Below are 16895 nucleotides of genomic sequence, written 5' to 3' on the forward strand. Positions count from 1 at the left end.
CAGCCCCAAAACCGCCTCAGCCCTGGCCCTGGTGCCCCATGTCCCTGGAGCCCCCTTGTCCTTGTCACCCCCTTGGCCCCAAAACCACCTCAGCCCTGGTCCTGGAGCCCCATGTCCCTGGAGCCCCCATGTCCTTGTCACCCCTTTGTCCCTGGAACCCCCATGTCCCTGTCACCCCCTTGGTCCTGCAGCCCCCATGTCCCTGTCACTCCTTTGGCCCTGGAACCCCCATGTCCTTATAACCCCCTTGACCCCAAAACCACCTCAGCCCTGGTCCTGGAACCCTCTTGATCCTGGAGCCCCCATGTCCCTGTCACCTCCTTGGCCCCAAAACCACCTCAGCCCTGGTCCTGGAGGCCCCATGTCCCTGCCTGTCACCCCTTTGTCCTTGGAACCCCCATGTCCCTGTCACCCCCTCGGCCCCAAAACAACCTCAGACCTGGTCCTGGAGTCCCCTTGGTCCTGGAGCCCCCATGTCCTTGTCACCCCCTTGACCCCAAAACCACCTCAGCCCTGGCCCTGGAGCCCCCTTGGTCCTGCAGCCCCCATGTCCCTGTCACCCCTTTAGCCCCAGAGCTCCTATGTCCTTGTCACCCCTTTGACCCCAAAACCACTTCAGCCCTGGCCCTGCAGCCCCCATGTCCCTGTCACCCCCTGAGCCACAACCCCACCCCTGGAGCCCCCCCAGCCCCAGAACCCCCTGACCACAACCCCCGAGCCCCCTCAGGATCCTTCCTGGCGGGTCATGGGAACGTGGAGGGGTGTGAACACAGGAGCCGGGGAGAGGATTTTGGGGGAGGGTTTTAATGTGCCCCACACCACCCAAAGGTGCCGGGAGTGGGGAATCGTCCTGGGGCAGTGGTGGGACACCCTCTGCCCTGTGGGGTGAGAGGATGGGGAGAACCGGGGGAGCCCCCCACTTCCAGCCAGGCTCCGGCAGCATCCCCGCCGAGCGCTCAGCCTCCAAGGGACCCCGAATCTCTGGGAGGGACACCACACCCCCACAGGACACTGAGGAAGAGATCTCAGAGGCATCCAAAGCCCTGAGAGGTGACACGGGGACCCTTTGGCTTTGGGACATCCCCCGGGGCACCGCAGCCGGCACAGCCCCATCCTAGAGCTTGAGCGCCGTGACACGGGGGATGTGGAAGGGACAGGTCTCCTCCGAGCCCGTGGAGCTGCCAAGGAGAACAAAAACCACGAGGGACGGTCAGGGAGGAGCCCACACGGCCATCCCCGTGTCCCCCGTCCCCGGGCGCCTCTCACATGAGCCGGTTGCGGATGGGACGGAAGTGTTTGGTGAGTCTGACGGCGAAGATGATGCTGGGGATGAGGAAGAAGGTGCAGCAGCCCAGGCTGAACCAGAAGGCGTTCTGCAAGGAAAACCAACCCACGGGGGTGAGCCGAGCTGTGCGGCGAGGAGAGAGCAGCTCGGGAGGAGTTCGGGGAGCCCTGGTGGTGCTCACTGGACCCCACCGGGGCATCCTCACCCAGGGGTCAGCGATGCGGTCGCACAGGATGACCCGCCCGTTGTCCAGGGCCGTGGCGAGCGGCTGGCACGAAGCCACGTCCTCTCTCAGCTGGAAGGAGGAGCAGAGACCAGGCATCAGCCCACGGCCGGCTGCCGAGAGGGATCCCGGGGGCTCCAACAACCCCCGAGGGCTGGCCAGGAGCACTCACCGTCTGCCCGACCCAGCTCAGGTACTGCGCGAAATACCGCAGCTCCTTCCTGGTGAAGCAGCCGAGTTCCTGGGTGGGGAGAAGACAGCGTGGAGGGAGAGTGCTGTGCTCCCCAGGCCGGCTCCAGCCCCGCAATTCCCATCCCAGATCCAGCCCCGCAATTCCCATCCCAGCTCCAGCCCGGCATTTCCCATCCCGGCAATTCCCATCCCAGCTCCAGCCCGGCATTTCCTATCCCGGCTCCAGCCCCGCAATTCCCATCCCGGCTCCAGCCCCGCACTTCCCATCCCAGCTCCAGCCCGGCAATTCCTATCCCGGCTCCAGCCCGGCAATTCCCATCCCAGCTCCAGCCCGGCAATTCCCATCCCAGCTCCAGCCCCGCAATTCCTATCCCAGCTCCAGCCCGGCAATTCCTATCCCGGCTCCAGCCCCGCATTTCCCATCCCAGCTCCAGCCCCGCAATTCCCATCCCGGCTCCAGCCCCGCACTTCCCATCCCAGCTCCAGCCCCGCACTTCCCATCCCAGCTCCAGCCCCGCATTTCCCATCCCAGCTCCAGCCCCGCATTTCCCATCCCAGCTCCAGCCCCGCAATTCCCAGGTCGGCTCCAGCCCCGCAATTCCCATCCCAGCTCCAGCCCCGCAATTCCCATCCCGGCATTTCCCATCCCAGCTCCAGCCCCGCAATTCCCATCCCGGCATTTCCCATCCCAGCTCCAGCCCCGCAATTCCCATCCCGGCTCCAGCCCGGCAATTCCCATCCCGGCTCCAGCCCCGCAATTCCCATCCCGGCTCCAGCCCCGCAATTCCCATCCCGGCTCCAGCCCCGCAATTCCCATCCCGGCTCCAGCCCGGCAATTCCCATCCCGGCTCCAGCCCCGCAATTCCCATCCCGGCTCCAGCCCCGCAATTCCCATCCCAGCTCCAGCCCCGCACTTCCCATCCCGGCTCCAGCCCGGCAATTCCCATCCCGGCTCCAGCCCCGCACTTCCCATCCCAGCTTCAGCCCGGCAATTCCCATCCCGGCTCCAGCCCCGCATTTCCCATGCCGGCATTTCCCATCCCAGCTCCAGCCCCGCATTTCCCATCCCGGCATTTCCCATCCCGGCTCCAGCCCCCCATTTCCCAGCCCCGCATTTCCCATCCCGGCTCCATCCCGGCAATTCCCATCCCGGCTCCAGCCCCGCAATTCCCATCCCGGCTCCATCCCGGCAATTCCCATCCCAGCTCCAGCCCCGCAATTCCCATCCCGGCTCCATCCCGGCAATTCCCATCCCAGCTCCAGCCCCGCAATTCCCATCCCAGCTTCAGCCCCGCATTTCCCATCCCGGCTCCAACCCTGCATTCTCCAGCCCCTCTGGGCTGATGTAGCCCGGGAAATGAGGGCTGAAGGCTCCTTTTTGCAGCCCTGTTCTCCCTCTGTCCCCCTGGCTGTGGAGAATTCCACCCCCGGTGGTGGATCCAGCCCCGCCTCACCTGCCGGAGGATCTGCTGGGCTTGCAGGGGCAGCCGGGCTTCCACCGAGGCCGTGGTGGCCAGCGTCCTCTTCACCCGCTCCTGGGGAAGCACAGAGCACCCTCAGCGCCCGGAGCAGCGGGATGGGTGCCCGGGGCTCAGGGAGCAACGCCGAGCTCCGAATTTGGCTCCGGTTGCCCGAGGGTAGGGGAAGAGGGACGTGCCACAAGCAGGAAAACACCTTCGCAGGGGGATTTCTGATTAGCAACAGCAAATCGAATCACTAAAGGAGACCGATTCTCCTGGCTGGCGTTTTACCTGGCTCTCCCATCACCCTGGACACAGGGTTTGGGTATTTTTTTTATTGACAGGTGGGACACCACAAGTTTTTTGGGGCTGGAAGAGACGCGTGAGTACCTTGAGGTGCGGCGCCAAGCGGGAGAGGAACTGGACACTTTCCCCCAGTTTTGCCTGTGGGACAGAGAGGTGAGAAAGGCTCAGAAACCTCGTTGTCCCCTTCAAGGAGGTGCCAGTGGCACCGCTGCCACCAGACTCACCACCAAAGCCTCTTGTGACTGCACCGTGGAGTTCTGCATGTGCCACAGCGCCCGTGCCTCTGCCGCCAGCCGCCCGGCCACCGTGCCGTTCCTCTGCGGGGCACAGGGCGTGAGCACTGCCCCGTGGGCACTGGGGCCTCCCCCACTGCCTGCCCCACCACCGACCTGCATTTTCTGCAGCCCCTCCAGGTTCCTCGCCAGGCCGGGCAGGCTGGTCTGCACCACGGGGTTCTTCATCTGCGGGGAAACAGAATGAGGGGCTACCCAAAATCCTGCCCCGGCGTGGGGCACGTCCTGCAGCGCCACCAGCGCCCCTCACCTCCTCCTGGAAGCGCCCGTAGTCCACCTCGTCCACTCCACTGCGGGCAAAGGCCTCCAGGTCCTGCCTGCCCTCGCTGCGGAGCAGCCGCACGTCCCCCAGGTTCACCGTGAAGTCGCCCAGGCGTTTTTGGAAATCCGCCGTGTACTGTGAGGGTCACACAAAGGTCTCCCAGTAAGCCCAGTACAGCTCGTGTGTCCTCCCCTGCTGCTACCAGCAGCTGTGGCTGGAGCCAGCCCTCACCCTGGGCGTTTTCAGGTGTTCATCCAGGTCGTAGGACCTGTCGAGCTGCAGCACCTCCCAGAGCCCCGCGCCGCCCTTGCACTCCCTGAAAGGCAGAGGGACATTGGCACGGTGACTCCAAATCCGGCCTGGCCGCACGGGGGGGACCCTGCAGCGCTCACCTGTACGTGGAGCTGAGGTTGGAGTCCCTCCTGAGGTTGAGCTGGCGGGTGAGGTTCATGGACGGTGGAAGATTCCCAGGGGTGTCGATGAACTGGGCCAAACAGGAGGAAAAACAGGCTCAGGGGAAGGCACAGACATTCCCAGCAGTGGTTCTGGGGGTGTTCTGCCCTCGCAGGGGCATCCTGGAGTAGCCTCATTGCAGCCTGAATTAATTTTTCCCCTCTATTTGGATGTTCCCGGCTGCAGAGGGTGGGGTGTGTTCAGAGGGACAGCCCCATGCTGGGACCTGGCCGTGTGTGACACTGCCACGGGCAGAGTCCTGACCCCAGTCCCACTGCCCCAATCCCTCTCTCTCAGCCCCAAGCCCCCCAGGGGTGCCCAAGGACCAGGAAACAGCCCTTTAGGAAGCAAATTCACAGCACAAGGGCAATTCCCAGCTGAATATGCAAATCCGAGGAGCTAATCCTAAACTTAATCTCCTGGTCCAGGATGGGGCTTTTCCGGCTGGGTTTAGCGGGAGGACACAGAGACTTTGGAGGTGCTTTGGTGCACGGAAGGAGAGCTTTACAGGGCGATGGGTGGACGTGTGGTCGCCCACCTTGTAAATCTCCTGGTTGACCCAATTCCTGCAAACCAGCGTCTGGATGTTGCCCCCGACCAGGAAGGTGGCGAAGACCAGGAGGATGAGGAGCCAGGAGAACAGGAAAGCCAAGCCCACACCGCTGGAAGAGGGAGAGAGGAGGCACCGGCGGTGGCTTTGCAAACCAGAGCGGGCAGGAAGGGACCTGCCCGTCCAGCTGCAGCCCCGCGGCTCCTTCCCGAGCCCGGGCACGCCGGGCTGGGCAGGGCGCTGGGAGCCGGGTGTGCCTGGCACAGCGGCCTCGGGAGCCTCCAGCTCCCAGGGCGGAGCAGCTTCTCCCCAACCTGCCGGCGAGGGCGGTGCCTTCAAAACCTCTCCCGCCGGGACCGCTCCCAGGTCCCCCCTTGGCTTCGCCTGGGTTTGTTTTTTTGGGGGTATGTGAGATGGAACAGCCCCCCAGCACCCAGAGACACACTTACACCAGCAGAAACTTGGCTCCAGCTTCTCCTCGGCACTCGTAGTCGCTGGGGTCCTCCCTCTTGGAGAGCCCGTAGGCCCCCAGGGCCATTCCCGTCACGTTGCAGAGGAGGATGAGGAGGATGATGGAGCACAGCACCATGCCCGCGATCCACCTGGAGGGAAGAGCAGCAGGGAACTGCCTCGAGGTGCGGGGCTGAGGCGCCTGGGGCTCGGGGCCCTTCTCTGCTGCACCCCCTGTCCCCTGTCCTGCCCCCAGGGTCACCTGTAGCGCTCGAAGCGCTGCGCCTCGCGCAGGTAGGGCTGGCTGCGCTCCTCTGCCTTCAGCAGCGCCTCGCTCACGGGCTGCGTGTAGTCGTGGAGGGGGAAGCCGTCGGCGATGGACTGCACCTTCTCCGCCGTGCGGGCCAAATCCCCCCGCAGATCTGCGGGGCCAAGGCTGCGCTGGAGGGGCGGGTGGTCCCCGCATCCCACCCCGTGTCCCCAAACCGGGATTCACCGCCTGGAGGATGTCCCCGCTCCGTGTGGCAGCCCCACTCACCCTGGATGACCTGTGCCATCCTCTCCACGGCCAGCTCCGGGATGGAGTTGAAGGTGCCATTGCCCTGCAGGGAAAGAGGGAGGTGCTGAGCAGCTCAGCTGGAGCTGCCTGAGAATGCCGGACCCCGCCGTGCTCCACCCCGACCCCTCAACCTGGCGAATCATCTCCGCAAAGTCACTCCGGGGCAGGCCGTGCAGCGCCTTCAACACCTTCTCCACCGACGGCACCTTGGAGCGCAAAAACGAGCCCTTGAGCCGCAGGGCAGCAGCGTGGGGCGGCGACAGCAGGGGACCGGCACCTCGAGCCCACCTTGCCGTAGTCGGCGCCCAGCTCCAGGCTCCGTGCCCTGCCCAGGGCGCTGGCGCAGGAGGTGCAGCGCGGGTCGTCCAGGAGCTGGACCACGCGGCTCCTTCGTTCCCGCAGCGCCGGCTCCAGCTCGGCCCGCGCCGCCGCCAGCGCCCGCGCCGTCCTGTGGACAATCTGTAAATGGTGCACCGAGGTCTGTAGGTCTTAAAGAAAAAACCCAGGGCTAGTTCACGCTGCTCCGCTCAGTTTTCCCGGCCAGGCTTCGGTCCCGGCCTCAATCCCGGCCTCGGGGACAGCCGCGCTCCGGCCGTACCTCGGGCCCTGTCCTGCAGGTCCTCCAGCGCCGCGTAGGTCATGGCCTTGAGCTGCGCGTGGATGGAGAGCCCCACGCTCCGGCTGAGCCCTGCGAGGCACCCGAGCGCCGTCAGCACATCGCCCAGCCCCGGGCCAAGCTCGGGGTGCTGCCCGGCGCCGCGCTTACCGCCCAGGTCGGAGATGATCTGCCTTCGAGGTACCTCGAACTTGTCCACCACCATCTGCACCCCCTGCCAGGGAAGAAGAGCCGCTCAGCCGGGGGCAGCAGCCGCTGGGAGGGGAGGGAGCCCCGCGTTGCTATTCAAAAGGCGTTTTTAATGCGGCCACGTCGCCTCCTCTTGCCTGCCAAGCTATCCCCTGAGGAGAACGCCGCCATCCGGGGCCGAGGCCGCTCGGGGACCCACCTGGGGGACGTTGGCAAGGTGCTGTCGCAGCGTGCGCAGGGTGGAGGGCACGGCCCCCAGCCCCGGTTCCATCTGCCCCTTCACCCGCTGGCTGGTGACCAAGGCGAAGGTGACGCTGATGCTGATGGGAAGAGCAGGCGGTGACGGCGCTGCCCGGCACAACCTCCCCGTCCCGTAGGGCAGGATTGCCCCAAGCCCAGCGCGAGTTTGGGGGGTGATTTGGGGGGCTCACAGGATGATGAGGGAGGTGAAGGACAGGCAGGCCAGCAGGCAGCGGCGGCGGCAGCCCAGCGAGCGCCGGTGGGCGCGGAGGCGGCCCCCGCACCGCCGCCGGCTCCGGCAGTAACAGAAGCACATCCCGGCCACCGGCACAGCCACGGTGAAGAGCAGAGCCACGGCGGCACAGACGACATAGCCCAGCTCATACTGCACCACCTGCGCCGCGGGAGAGCCTCGTCGGCACCTCTGTGCCACGCTCAGGGTGCCCTGTGCCCCATGCCAGGCGGAAAACGTCCCCGTGGGACCCCCCGCCCCACGGCCCGGCTCACCTGCGACGTCCGCACAGAGCCGGGGTCGTTCAGGGCTGTCCTGAGCAGCTCTGCAGAAGATTAAATAAAGGCACAGGTAGAGCAGGCCCCATCCCGTGCATCCCCAGCCTTTGCTGGCAGCAGCACTGGGACGGAGGCAGAATCCTCTTGTTGAAGCCCTGGGGACACCTGGAGCAGCTCCGGGCGCAAATCCCCCCCGAGGATCCCGGCACCTGCAGGATCTCAGCTCCCCGGCTCGGGGCTCACCTGTGGGCAGCGGGTTCTGCTGGATGAGGTCCAGGCAGCTGCGGACGAGGCCGTAGAGGGGATCCAGCGGGCTGGGCACGCGGTGCAGCGCCGGCACCTGGATCTCGGCGTGCCTGTCGGTGAAGCGGAGGACACCGCCGGGCCCGGAGGGGTGGCACTGCTGGCTGGCAGCGGCGTGCAGCAGAGCCCAGGCCAGCAGCAGCCCGGCCGCCCGCATGGCTCCGGCGATGGCGAGCAGAGAGCCGGGGGCTCCGTCAGCCTGCGAGCGGCTGGAGGGACATTCCCGGCCCCGGACGGCTCGCTCCGGCTGGGCTGCTGCTCGGGGAAACCTGCCTGACGGGTCAGCCGCTGCTCAAAGCCCAGACGCTGCCCTGGCTTGTTCCCCCCACGGGCTCCCCGGGGCGCCTGGGCTTGGCGGGGCTGAGTGGAGGCGTCTCCCAAACCATCCCGGGCCTGTTTCGCAAGCCTCGGCATCCTTGAGTCACCGCCGCGGGGTCTCCGCTGTCGAGGCCTTTCCCCAAAGCCTCCCCGGGGTTTTGGGGAGGGGGACACGGGGTGGTGAGCACCCTGTCCTCGGGCTGGAGGCTGCTGGACCCCGCCACAGCCACCTTGGAAAGCAAGGTGTGGGATTTGGGGCGTCACCTGAGGAGTGAGAAAGGCTTGTGAGGGGATGCTGCTGTGCGGACGGGGGACCCAGGGGTCAGAACCACCCTCGGGAAAAACATCCCGAGATCTGGGCTGCCAACAAGAAAGCAAAATGAGGAGGAACGCGTGGAGGAGCCCCAGCTGGCGATGCCCGCTGGCCGGCCGGCTGTGAGATGAATTTTCCAGCCTCGGCCGGTGCCTGTCTCACACCCCGCGGCGGCTGCGGCTCATTCCCAAGGCTCGGCTCCAACCCCCGGGCATGGGCCGAGCGCTGATTTCAGGCTCGGCTGGAAGTGCAGGAGGTCCAACCTGATCTCTTGGTGCAGGGGGAGCAGCTCCACTGTGCCCAGACCGCCCTGGGGCATCCCGAGAGCCGGGCCCTGCTCGGCCGGGCGGGTGGGACCGGCGCTGCCCCACCGGCCCCCGGCGGGGATGCTAACCCCGGGAGTCCCCCTCCCTCTGGAAAAGGGGCTTTCTGCCCAGCTGGAGGCGCCGGCAACTTTTTTCCAGGCTGATCCCCACCACCGGCTTGGGAATGGGATGTTTGAGGACAGGAAAATCCTGTCCCATCCCGGGACAAAACTGCCAGGGAAAGCCTGGGGTTTTCAGCACGGCTCATCTCTGTGTGGATGTGTGGGTGCACGGCCAGGGAGCCCCACACTGGTGCTGGGGCAGTGACAGGGATGCCGGGGATGATTTGCCACCACGATTTCCAGTTCTCACCATGATTTCCCAACCACAACCTCGATTTCCCGTTCCCACGGTGATTTCCTAACCCCAGCCTGGATTTCCCATCCCCACGATCATTTCCCACTCCCACCGTGATTTCCCGTGCTGAGTCCCTATTTCCATGATATTTTGCCAATGATTTTCCATCCCAACCACGATGTTTTTGGGGGCAGAGGTGAGTTTTCATGTCCAAGGGGAAGGGATGGAGTGTCACCCGTGACCCTGCCACATGTGTGTGCCATCCCACCCTGCCCCAGAGGTGGGAGAGGACGAGTTGGGGATGGTTTTGGGATGGTTTTGGGTTGGTTTTGTCCTCTCTCTTCCTGGCCCAAGGGACAACTGCTGCTCCCAGCCGTGTTTGAACCATGCAGCATGTCCATGATGGGCGGCCCTTCGGGGTGTGGGATATTTGTGGGAACGGGGTGGAGATGCTGGTTCCGGGGATGCTGATGCCAGGGTGGGGTTGGGGGTGCTGATTCTGGGAGTACCAACATTGATCAGGGATACCGGGACCGGGTCAGGGGTTCTGGTCCCGGTACTGCACAGCCCGGGGATGCCAGTCCAGGACGCTGTGATGAACTGGGGCGCTGGGACTGGGACAGTGACACCGGTACCAGCACAGAGACACTCGGGCTGGAGTAATGATGCTGGTTCAGTACTGGGGCAGTGATGCTGCTGCTGGGACTGGGGCAGTGAAGCCGGTTTGGTCACAGTGTAGTGGCACTGGTTCGGTCCCGGTGCAGTGACGCCAGTTCTGTGCCGGGGCAGTGACGCCAGTTCTGTGCCGGGGCAGTGGAGTTGGTTCGGTCCCGGTGCAGTGACGCCAGTTCGGTCCCAGGGCTGTGGCTGTGGTTCGGTGCCGGTGCAGTGACGCCAGTTCTGTGCCGGGGCTGTGGCTGTGGCTGTGGTTCGGTGCCGGTGCAGTGACCCCGGTTCGGTCCCAGGGCTGTGGCTGTGGTTCGGTGCCGGTGCAGTGACGCCAGTTCGGTCCCAGGGCTATGGCAGTGGTTCGGTGCCGGTGCAGTGACGCCAGTTCTGTGCCGGGGCTGTGGCTGTGGTTCGGTGCCGGTTCGGTGACACCGGCTCGGTCCCAGGGCTGTGGCTGTGGCTCGGTGCCGGTGCAGTGACGCCAGTTCTGTGCCGGGGCTGTGGCTGTGGTTCGGTGCCGGTGCAGTGACGCCAGTTCGGTGCCGGTTCGGTGACACCGGTTCGGTGCCGCTCGGGGGTGCGGTACCGCCTGCGGCCACTAGACGGCGACAGCACCCCAGGGTGGCGCTCCTCTCGCTGGGGGCGCGGTCATCGCTTGGGGGCGTGGCCTCGTGTGGCACCGCCGGCCCTTGCGGCGGGGCGGAAGTGACGTCAGGCGCAATAGGAAGTGACGTCGGGCGCGGGCGCGGCGCCGTCGCCATCATGGCGGGGGGCAGAGGGGCCTTGCGTGTCCCGGAGCGGTGAGCGCGGCCCCGCCGCCCCTCCCGGCCGGGGGCTCCCGGCTGCTGAGGGAACCAGAACCCGGCCGGGAGCCGGCAGCGGCGGAGTTTGGGTGCCGTGGGGTGGGGACTGCAGGGTTTGAAGGCCCCCGGGCCTGGGGAAGCGTGAGGATCTCTGGCCCTGGGTGGCTCTTGAGGGTCCGGCAGCCGGGGGGATTTGGGAGTGCCGGGCCCGGTGGAGGTTTGAGGATCCCCAAACCAGGGCTGTGCTTCCCAGACCGGGGTAGGTGTGAGGGTCCCTGGACCGGACAGAATTTTAGGGGTTCCTAGGACAGGGCGTTTGGCGGACCGTGGGTCAGGGGCTGGTTGGAGGGTCCCTGGGTATGGGGGATTGTGAGGGTCTCACGCCAGTGAGAGGTTGAGGGTCCTCGGTCCTGGTAAATTTGCGGTTCCAAAGCCGAGGGGAATTGTGTTGCCGGCTCTGGCCGTGTTTGGGGGGCCGGGCTGGGGGGTCTCTGCCCCGGTTTCACACCCCCGTATGGATGCAGGTGGACTGACTACATCCCGCTGGGCTGCAGGATGCCGGGCACGCGTTTCATTGCCTTCAAAGTGCCCCTGAAGAAGGTGAGGGAGCAGCGGGCTGCTGGGGCAGTTTGGGCTTTCCACAGCTGTGGGAAAGCGAGGCTTGGTGGGGATTTCTTGAGGGAATTCCTGAGTGTCAGAGCTGGATTTTGGGAGTGGGGTAGCAGCTGGGGCTGGTCTGTGCTCCCAGGGAACAGGGACAGGAGGAGAGAAAACAGCCCCGAGCTGTGCCAGGGGAGGCTCAGGCTGGACAGCAGGAGGAGTTTCTCCCTGGGAAGGGCACTCAGACATTGGAACTGCCCAGGGAGGTTTGGAGTCCTCACACCTGGAGGTGTCCAGGGAAGGGCTGGACATGGCACTCAGTGCTCTGGGCTGGGGACAAGGTGGCCATTAGGCACAATTTGGACTTGATGGTGTTGAAGAGCTTTTCCAGCCTTGGTGCTTCTGTGATTCCATGTGTTTGAGCTGGATCCCTGGTTTGCAGCTTCCACCAGGACACCTGCAGTGTCTGGGGGGTTTGTCACTGTGTGGCTTTGCAGTGGTTAACGTTGTCACTCACCCCTGGGAACACCCCTCAGAGTCCCAAAGCTCTGAGGCCTGAGCACGTCCCTGTCCATGGAACTGGATGAGTTTAATGTCCTTTTCAGCCCAAACCATCCCAGGATTCAGTGACCAAACTCTGTTTTTCTGCTCCAGCCTTTGCTCCTTGCCTCAGCTGTTCTCCAGGACGCTCCAGAGCAGGATCCTCTTTCCACCCATCACAACACACCCAGGCATCAATAACTGCTTTCAAACATCCATTCCCTGCAGAGTTTTGACCAGAACCTTCTGCCAGAGGAGAGGTTTTCCCCCCGTGACCTCATCAGGAAGGTGGAGGAGCGGAAGGAGGAGCTGGGGCTGATCATTGACCTGACGTACACCACGCGCTACTACGGCCGCGAGGTCAGTGCTCACACACCTGGGGCTTCCCCTCAAAACCAGCTCCTGGGGGGACTGCCAGGGCCTGGAACCCTCTGGCAGGGTCTGAGGGGAAGCCTGGCAGGCCAGGGAGGTGTTTCTGACCAAATCTCCGACCCCCAGATTGAACCAGCCCAGGTTTGGGGGTGCGTTGAGATGAGGTTTGTGGGCTCTGCTGAGGGAAGAGCTGTGTGGGCAATCATGGGAAAGGTGGTCCAGGTTCTCTTTGTGTTTCATTCTCCCCAGAGAGAAAAAAGAGCAGGAAAAAATAACCCAGAACATTGATACTTTGTCCAGGAAGTGAAACAGAACTTTTCTTACCTAAAATTATGTGGCTGCTCTTTAGGGCTTGGAAGGAAAACTCGTTCTTTTTCTGGTTTATTAGCTGAGATTCTTTAATTAATCAGAATCCTTGTGCTGTTTCTGGAAATGACTGTGTGTTTTTGGTGTAGGATCTGCCCCCCACGCTGCGCTACACCAAGATCGTGACCATGGGACACAAAATCCCCAACAAAAAGACCATTTCCATGTTCAGATACATGGTGAAAAAGTTCCTGACACGCAACAAAGACAACGGTGAGCGTGGGTCTCCCTGGTTCTGCTGCTGGGATGGGTCAGCAGGGGTTTCTTTTCCTTCTCCTGACGTGGGAATGTCAAGGCAATAAATTGGGTTTTTCCTGGTGAAGGAATTCAGGTTGGCTCTGATAATCCTGGCCAGGTTGGACAAGGCTTGGAGCAGCTGGGATAGTGGAAGCTGTCCCTGCCCATGGCCCTGGATGGGTTTTAAGGTCCTTTCCAGCCCAAACCACTGCAGGATTCTGTGATGATTTGAGCCTTGATTGTGTTTGAGCTCTGGGGTTGTGCAGAGCTGCCCAGAATTAACCAGTTGATGAGCTGAGTGCTAATGAGGCGTAACTGTGGTGATGTGTGTGGTGATTTCTGTTGTGTCAGTGTCACTGAGGGAGGGGTGATGCAGATGGGCTCCTTCTGGGGAGATTTGAGAGATTTGGGGGGAATTGCAGCTGAGCATCCCCTGTGTGTGTTACAGACAAACTCATCGGGGTGCACTGCACACATGGCTTGAACAGGACTGGCTACTTGGTGTGTAGGTGAGTTCCCCTTGGCCAGCTGGGCTTCAGGGGTGGCATTTCCAGGAGGAAACAAAGAGTGGAGGGATTTGTGTGATCCCAGACTTGCAGCTTTTGTTTGGGGTTAGAAGATTTTTCATCCCAAAATTCAGCAGTAAGTGCTATTCCTCCCTTCTGGCAAACAAATAAAAGGTTTAAAACTCCCCACCATCAGCGTTTTCATAATTAAGTGTGTAATTAGAGGTGTCTTGGTGCTCTGTGCAGGTACCTGATCGATGTTGAAGGCATGGAGCCAAATGCTGCCATAGAGTGTGAGTGTCCTGCTGGGATGGGGAATGTCCAGGGAGGTTTGGGATGGCTCCAGGGAGGGAACTGTGCTTGGTGAAGGAGTTAAAAACCCTTCTGGAGGATTCCAATTGCTCAGAAGCCCTGAGGGTGACTTGTGTTGGGGTGATTCTGTCTCTCCCTCAAGTGTTCAACAAATCTCGAGGGCATCCCATAGAGAGAATCAACTACATCCGGGATCTGCAGAAGAGAGCCCTGAAAAAGTGAGTCTGGGTGTTGCAGGAGTGAGGAGAGCTGCTGGAGAAGGGGCTGAAGCTCAGGGTGGCTCCAGGAGGGGAGGTGGGAGCTGGGAGAGCACACAGGGATAACCAGGGCCAAGGGGAGGAATGGTTTCAGACTCACAGAGGACAGGGTTAGGTGGGATACTGGGGGAGAAATCCCTCCCTGTGAGGGTGGTGTTGGCCTGGGATGGAATTCCCAGAAAACCTGACAGCTCCATCCCTGGAAATTTCCAGCTCAGGAGAAGGTCAGGTTGGAGCAGCCCGGGATAGGAGAAGGTGTCCCTGCCCATGGCAGGAGTGGGACTGGATGGGGTTTAAGCTCCTTTTCCAACCCAAACCATGCTGGGATTGGAACTGGGTGGAAAACCCACCCCCAGGCCCCTTTTCTGGAGGGACAAAGATGGGCTGTGAAAGAGCTGATGTGATGGTTCAGTGAGTGAAAAACTCGAGTGTTTCCAGTGAAAATCCATGGAACTCTTTTTAAAATTCCCTTCAAAAGCAGCTGTGAACCGAAGAATTCGGGCTCAGATGTCTTCAGGGAAAAAGGCAGTGCCCCAGCCAAGCCCCAAAAGCAGCTGGTGAAGCACCACCCAAGCCAAGCCCCCCTGGCAGTGCCCAGGTAAGTGTTTGCCCCTTCCCCTGGCTGTGCCCTGAGCTGAGCAGCCTCAAGGAGCTGCTCCCTCCCCTTTCCAAACAATTCCAGCTGGATTTTTACAAGCTGCAGCTCACCCAGAGCTTTGCCAGCTCTGGGAGGGTGGAAAAAGAAAAAAAACAACCCTCTGTGAAAGTTATTCAGAGCCAAAATGCCAACAAGTGGAGCTCTTTGTGCAGGGCTGTGCCTGGGAATGCCATTCCTGTGCCTGTAGGAGTGGGGTGGCATCCTGTCAGGGTGGGAGCTGGGCCCCACTGGGGCTGGAGTGTTCTCCAGCTGGGAATTTTCAGGGAATGAAGTGCCAAGTGAGGCAGCTCTTCCCTGAGAGTGAGGTGGGGACTCTGCTGCCCTTCCTGGGCTTCAGCCAGGACAGGGGATGCATTTCCCCAGCTGGGACGTGACCTCTGGCTGTGGGGCAGCTCCCAAAACATCTCCAGAACGTGTCTGGGAGCCAGTGACAGCTTTGACACACCCGTGGCTCCTTCCCCTCCTTCCTCAGGGATGCAGAAAACGCTCCTGGCAGAAATCAGGAGTGAACCTCTCTGGGTGCTCTCATCCTTGAGGCTGCAGGAAAAGGCCCGGGGTGCACCCAGAGGAGCCCAGGGGGTTCACAACCAGCCCTTTTGTGGTGTGCTGACTCCCAGATTTCCCTGCAGGAGCCCCAGCAGCACCAAGGAGCAGAGGCCTGACCCCAGGGCTCAGGGACAGCCCCAGGAGCTGGGACATGGGCACAGAGCCCTGGGGCAGAGGCAGCAGGAGCATCTGGAGCAGAGGCATCTGGAGCAGAAGAAGCTGGAGCGGAGGCAGCAGAAGAAGCTGAAACAGCTGGAGCAGAATCATCTGGAACGGCATCATCAGGAGCAGAGGCAGCAGAAAAAGGTGAAGTATGAGGAGCAGAATCACCTGGAGCAGAATCATCAGGAGCAGAGGCAGAAGAAGAAGCTGAAACATCTGGAGCAGAATCACCTGGAACAGAGGCAGCAGAAAAAGTTAAAACATCTGGAGCAGAATCATCAGGAGCAGAGACAGCTGGAGGAGCAGCATCACGTGGAGCAGAGACAACAGAAAAAGCTAAAACATCTGGAGCAGAATCACCTGGAGTCAAATCATCAGGAGCAGAGGCAGCAGAAGAAGATGAAACATCAGGAGCAGAGGCAGCTGGAGGAGCAGCATCACCTGGAGCAGAGACAGCAGAAAAAGCTAAAATATCAGGAGCAGAATCATGAGGAGCAGAGGCAGCAGAAAAAGGTGAAATATCTGGAGCAGAATCACCTGGAGCAAAGGCAGCTGGAGGAGCAGAATCACCTGGAGCAGAGACAGCAGAAAAAGCTAAAACATCTGGAGCAGAATCACCTGGAGCCGAATCATCAGGAGCAGAGGCAGAAGAAGATGAAACATCTGGAGCAGAATCATCTGGAATGGCATCATCAGGAGGAGAGGCAGCAGAAGAAGGTGAAATATCAGGAACAGAATCATCAGGAGGAGAGGCAGCAGAAGAAGATGAAACATCAGGAGCAGAGGCAGCTGGAGGAGCAGCATCACCTGGAGCAGAGAGAGCAGAAAAAGCTAAAACATCTGGAGCAGAATCATCAGGAGCAGAGGCAGCAAAAGAAAGTGAAATATCAGGAGCAGAATCACCTGGAGCAGAATCATCAGGAGCAAAGGCAGCTGGAGGAGCAGAATCGTCAGGAGCAGAGGCAGCAGAAAAAGTTAAAACATCAGGAGCAGAGGCAGCAGAAGAAGCTGAAACATCAGGAGCAGAGGCAGCTGGAGGAGCAGCATCCCGTGGAGCAGAGGCAGCCCTGCAGCTCGGCCCCCAGGAACTGTTGGCTGCCCCAGGAGCTGTCCCCTGCCAGGAAACGCCGGCGCAGGAAACACGAACTGAAGGAGCAGGAAATGTCCTGACAGCTCTGGGAATGTGTTCCACGAGGAAAAAAAAAACCCTCCCAGGGCTGGAGGAAGGAGCTGTGGCTCAACCAGGAACTGCCAGGCCAGGTGTGGGGCAGCTGAACAGGGCTTTTAATCTGTTTTCCTTCCCTCAGCACCGATGCTTTTACAAGGAATTTTTTAATCTGATGCTGTGCAGAGTCTGATCCATGAGGGATTGCAGGGGATAAAAATAAACTCAGCCAGAGCTGGAATAATCCTCAAGGGACATCCTCAGGCATCCCTAGAAGCGTCAGCAAAACGAGCTTTTGTTTTATTTCCTCAACGCACAATGAGAAACAGGATTGGGGCTGTAAACACAAGATCATTTTTTCTCTCTTTTTTACCCACTTTTGCTAAAGTAAATTTCCACGGTGTGCAAACTGCAGCCTGGCTGTGGAGCAATCATTTCCCCGGAGGGGCCCGTGCCGGATCCGCGCTGCGGGAGGGTCGGGCGGGACTCGGCCAATTTTGGGGTGAGAACAGCGGGTT

General features: G+C 61.6%; 2 protein-coding genes and 1 long non-coding RNA gene across 28 annotated transcripts; 1 reads left to right on the forward strand and 2 right to left on the reverse strand.

The window, feature by feature from the left end:
• Positions 1–1077: 1077 nt before the first annotated feature.
• On the reverse strand, positions 1078–8073 carry PROM2 (prominin 2). The gene is made up of 23 exons (XM_066337208.1): positions 7832–8073; positions 7586–7635; positions 7270–7472; positions 7038–7158; positions 6800–6863; positions 6632–6721; positions 6322–6521; positions 6165–6239; positions 6013–6076; positions 5737–5896; positions 5474–5626; positions 5013–5136; positions 4414–4505; positions 4253–4337; positions 4010–4156; positions 3856–3927; positions 3691–3783; positions 3551–3604; positions 3155–3235; positions 1681–1749; positions 1491–1580; positions 1267–1373; positions 1078–1178 (listed from the first exon to the last, which is right to left on the reverse strand). Exons 1-23 carry the CDS (start codon positions 8046–8048, stop codon positions 1115–1117), a joined length of 2475 nt encoding a protein of 824 aa, XP_066193305.1. The 5' UTR covers positions 8049–8073; the 3' UTR covers positions 1078–1114.
• A 2509-nt stretch (positions 8074–10582) lies between these two features.
• Positions 10583–16791, forward strand: DUSP11 (dual specificity phosphatase 11). Of its 22 annotated transcripts, XM_066337111.1 has the most exons (14): positions 10583–10653; positions 11181–11256; positions 12025–12156; positions 12624–12747; positions 13220–13280; positions 13524–13570; positions 13732–13807; positions 14325–14444; positions 15122–15356; positions 15387–15524; positions 15606–15827; positions 15873–15892; positions 15989–16091; positions 16188–16791. In XM_066337111.1, exons 1-14 carry the CDS (start codon positions 10616–10618, stop codon positions 16380–16382), a joined length of 1587 nt encoding a protein of 528 aa, XP_066193208.1. In that variant the 5' UTR covers positions 10583–10615; the 3' UTR covers positions 16383–16791. The 22 variants fall into 22 exon arrangements, with proteins under 22 accessions (XP_066193208.1, XP_066193203.1, XP_066193207.1 ...); XM_066337106.1 differs by having other exon boundaries at positions 15606–15892; XM_066337110.1 differs by having other exon boundaries at positions 15606–15892; positions 16206–16791.
• LOC136372515 (uncharacterized) lies at positions 15471–16150 on the reverse strand. Of its 5 annotated transcripts, none has more exons than XR_010745497.1 (4): positions 16020–16150; positions 15831–15890; positions 15654–15782; positions 15471–15572 (listed from the first exon to the last, which is right to left on the reverse strand). It is a non-coding gene; the product is annotated as an uncharacterized lncRNA (long non-coding RNA). The 5 variants fall into 5 exon arrangements; XR_010745498.1 differs by having other exon boundaries at positions 15654–15749; positions 15783–15890; XR_010745501.1 differs by lacking the exon at positions 15831–15890 and having other exon boundaries at positions 16116–16138.
• Positions 16792–16895: the final 104 nt, after the last annotated feature.

The sequence above is a fragment of the Sylvia atricapilla genome, chromosome 28 (assembly GCF_009819655.1).
Source record: "Sylvia atricapilla isolate bSylAtr1 chromosome 28, bSylAtr1.pri, whole genome shotgun sequence".
Lineage (NCBI taxonomy): Eukaryota > Metazoa > Chordata > Aves > Passeriformes > Sylviidae > Sylvia > Sylvia atricapilla.

Bases quoted from the DNA above. Each gene is read 5' to 3' on its own strand.
- PROM2 (XM_066337208.1), bottom strand. From the start codon at position 8,048: ATGCGGGCGGCCGGGCTGCTGCTGGCCTGGGCTCTGCTGCACGCCGCT. The intron at 3,605-3,690 runs GTGAGTCTGGTG...TCTGTCCCACAG, and splicing joins AGTCACAAGAGGCTTTGGTG to GCAAAACTGGGGGAAAGTGT. The intron at 1,374-1,490 runs GTGAGGATGCCC...TTTTCCTTGCAG, and splicing joins ACCGCATCGCTGACCCCTGG to AACGCCTTCTGGTTCAGCCT.
- DUSP11 (XM_066337106.1), top strand. From the start codon at position 10,616: ATGGCGGGGGGCAGAGGGGCCTTGCGTGTCCCGGAGCG. The intron at 13,808-14,324 runs GTGAGTCTGGGT...TCCCTTCAAAAG, and splicing joins CAGAAGAGAGCCCTGAAAAA to CAGCTGTGAACCGAAGAATT. The intron at 16,092-16,187 runs GTGAAATATCAG...CAGCAGAAAAAG, and splicing joins AGCAGAGGCAGCAAAAGAAA to TTAAAACATCAGGAGCAGAG.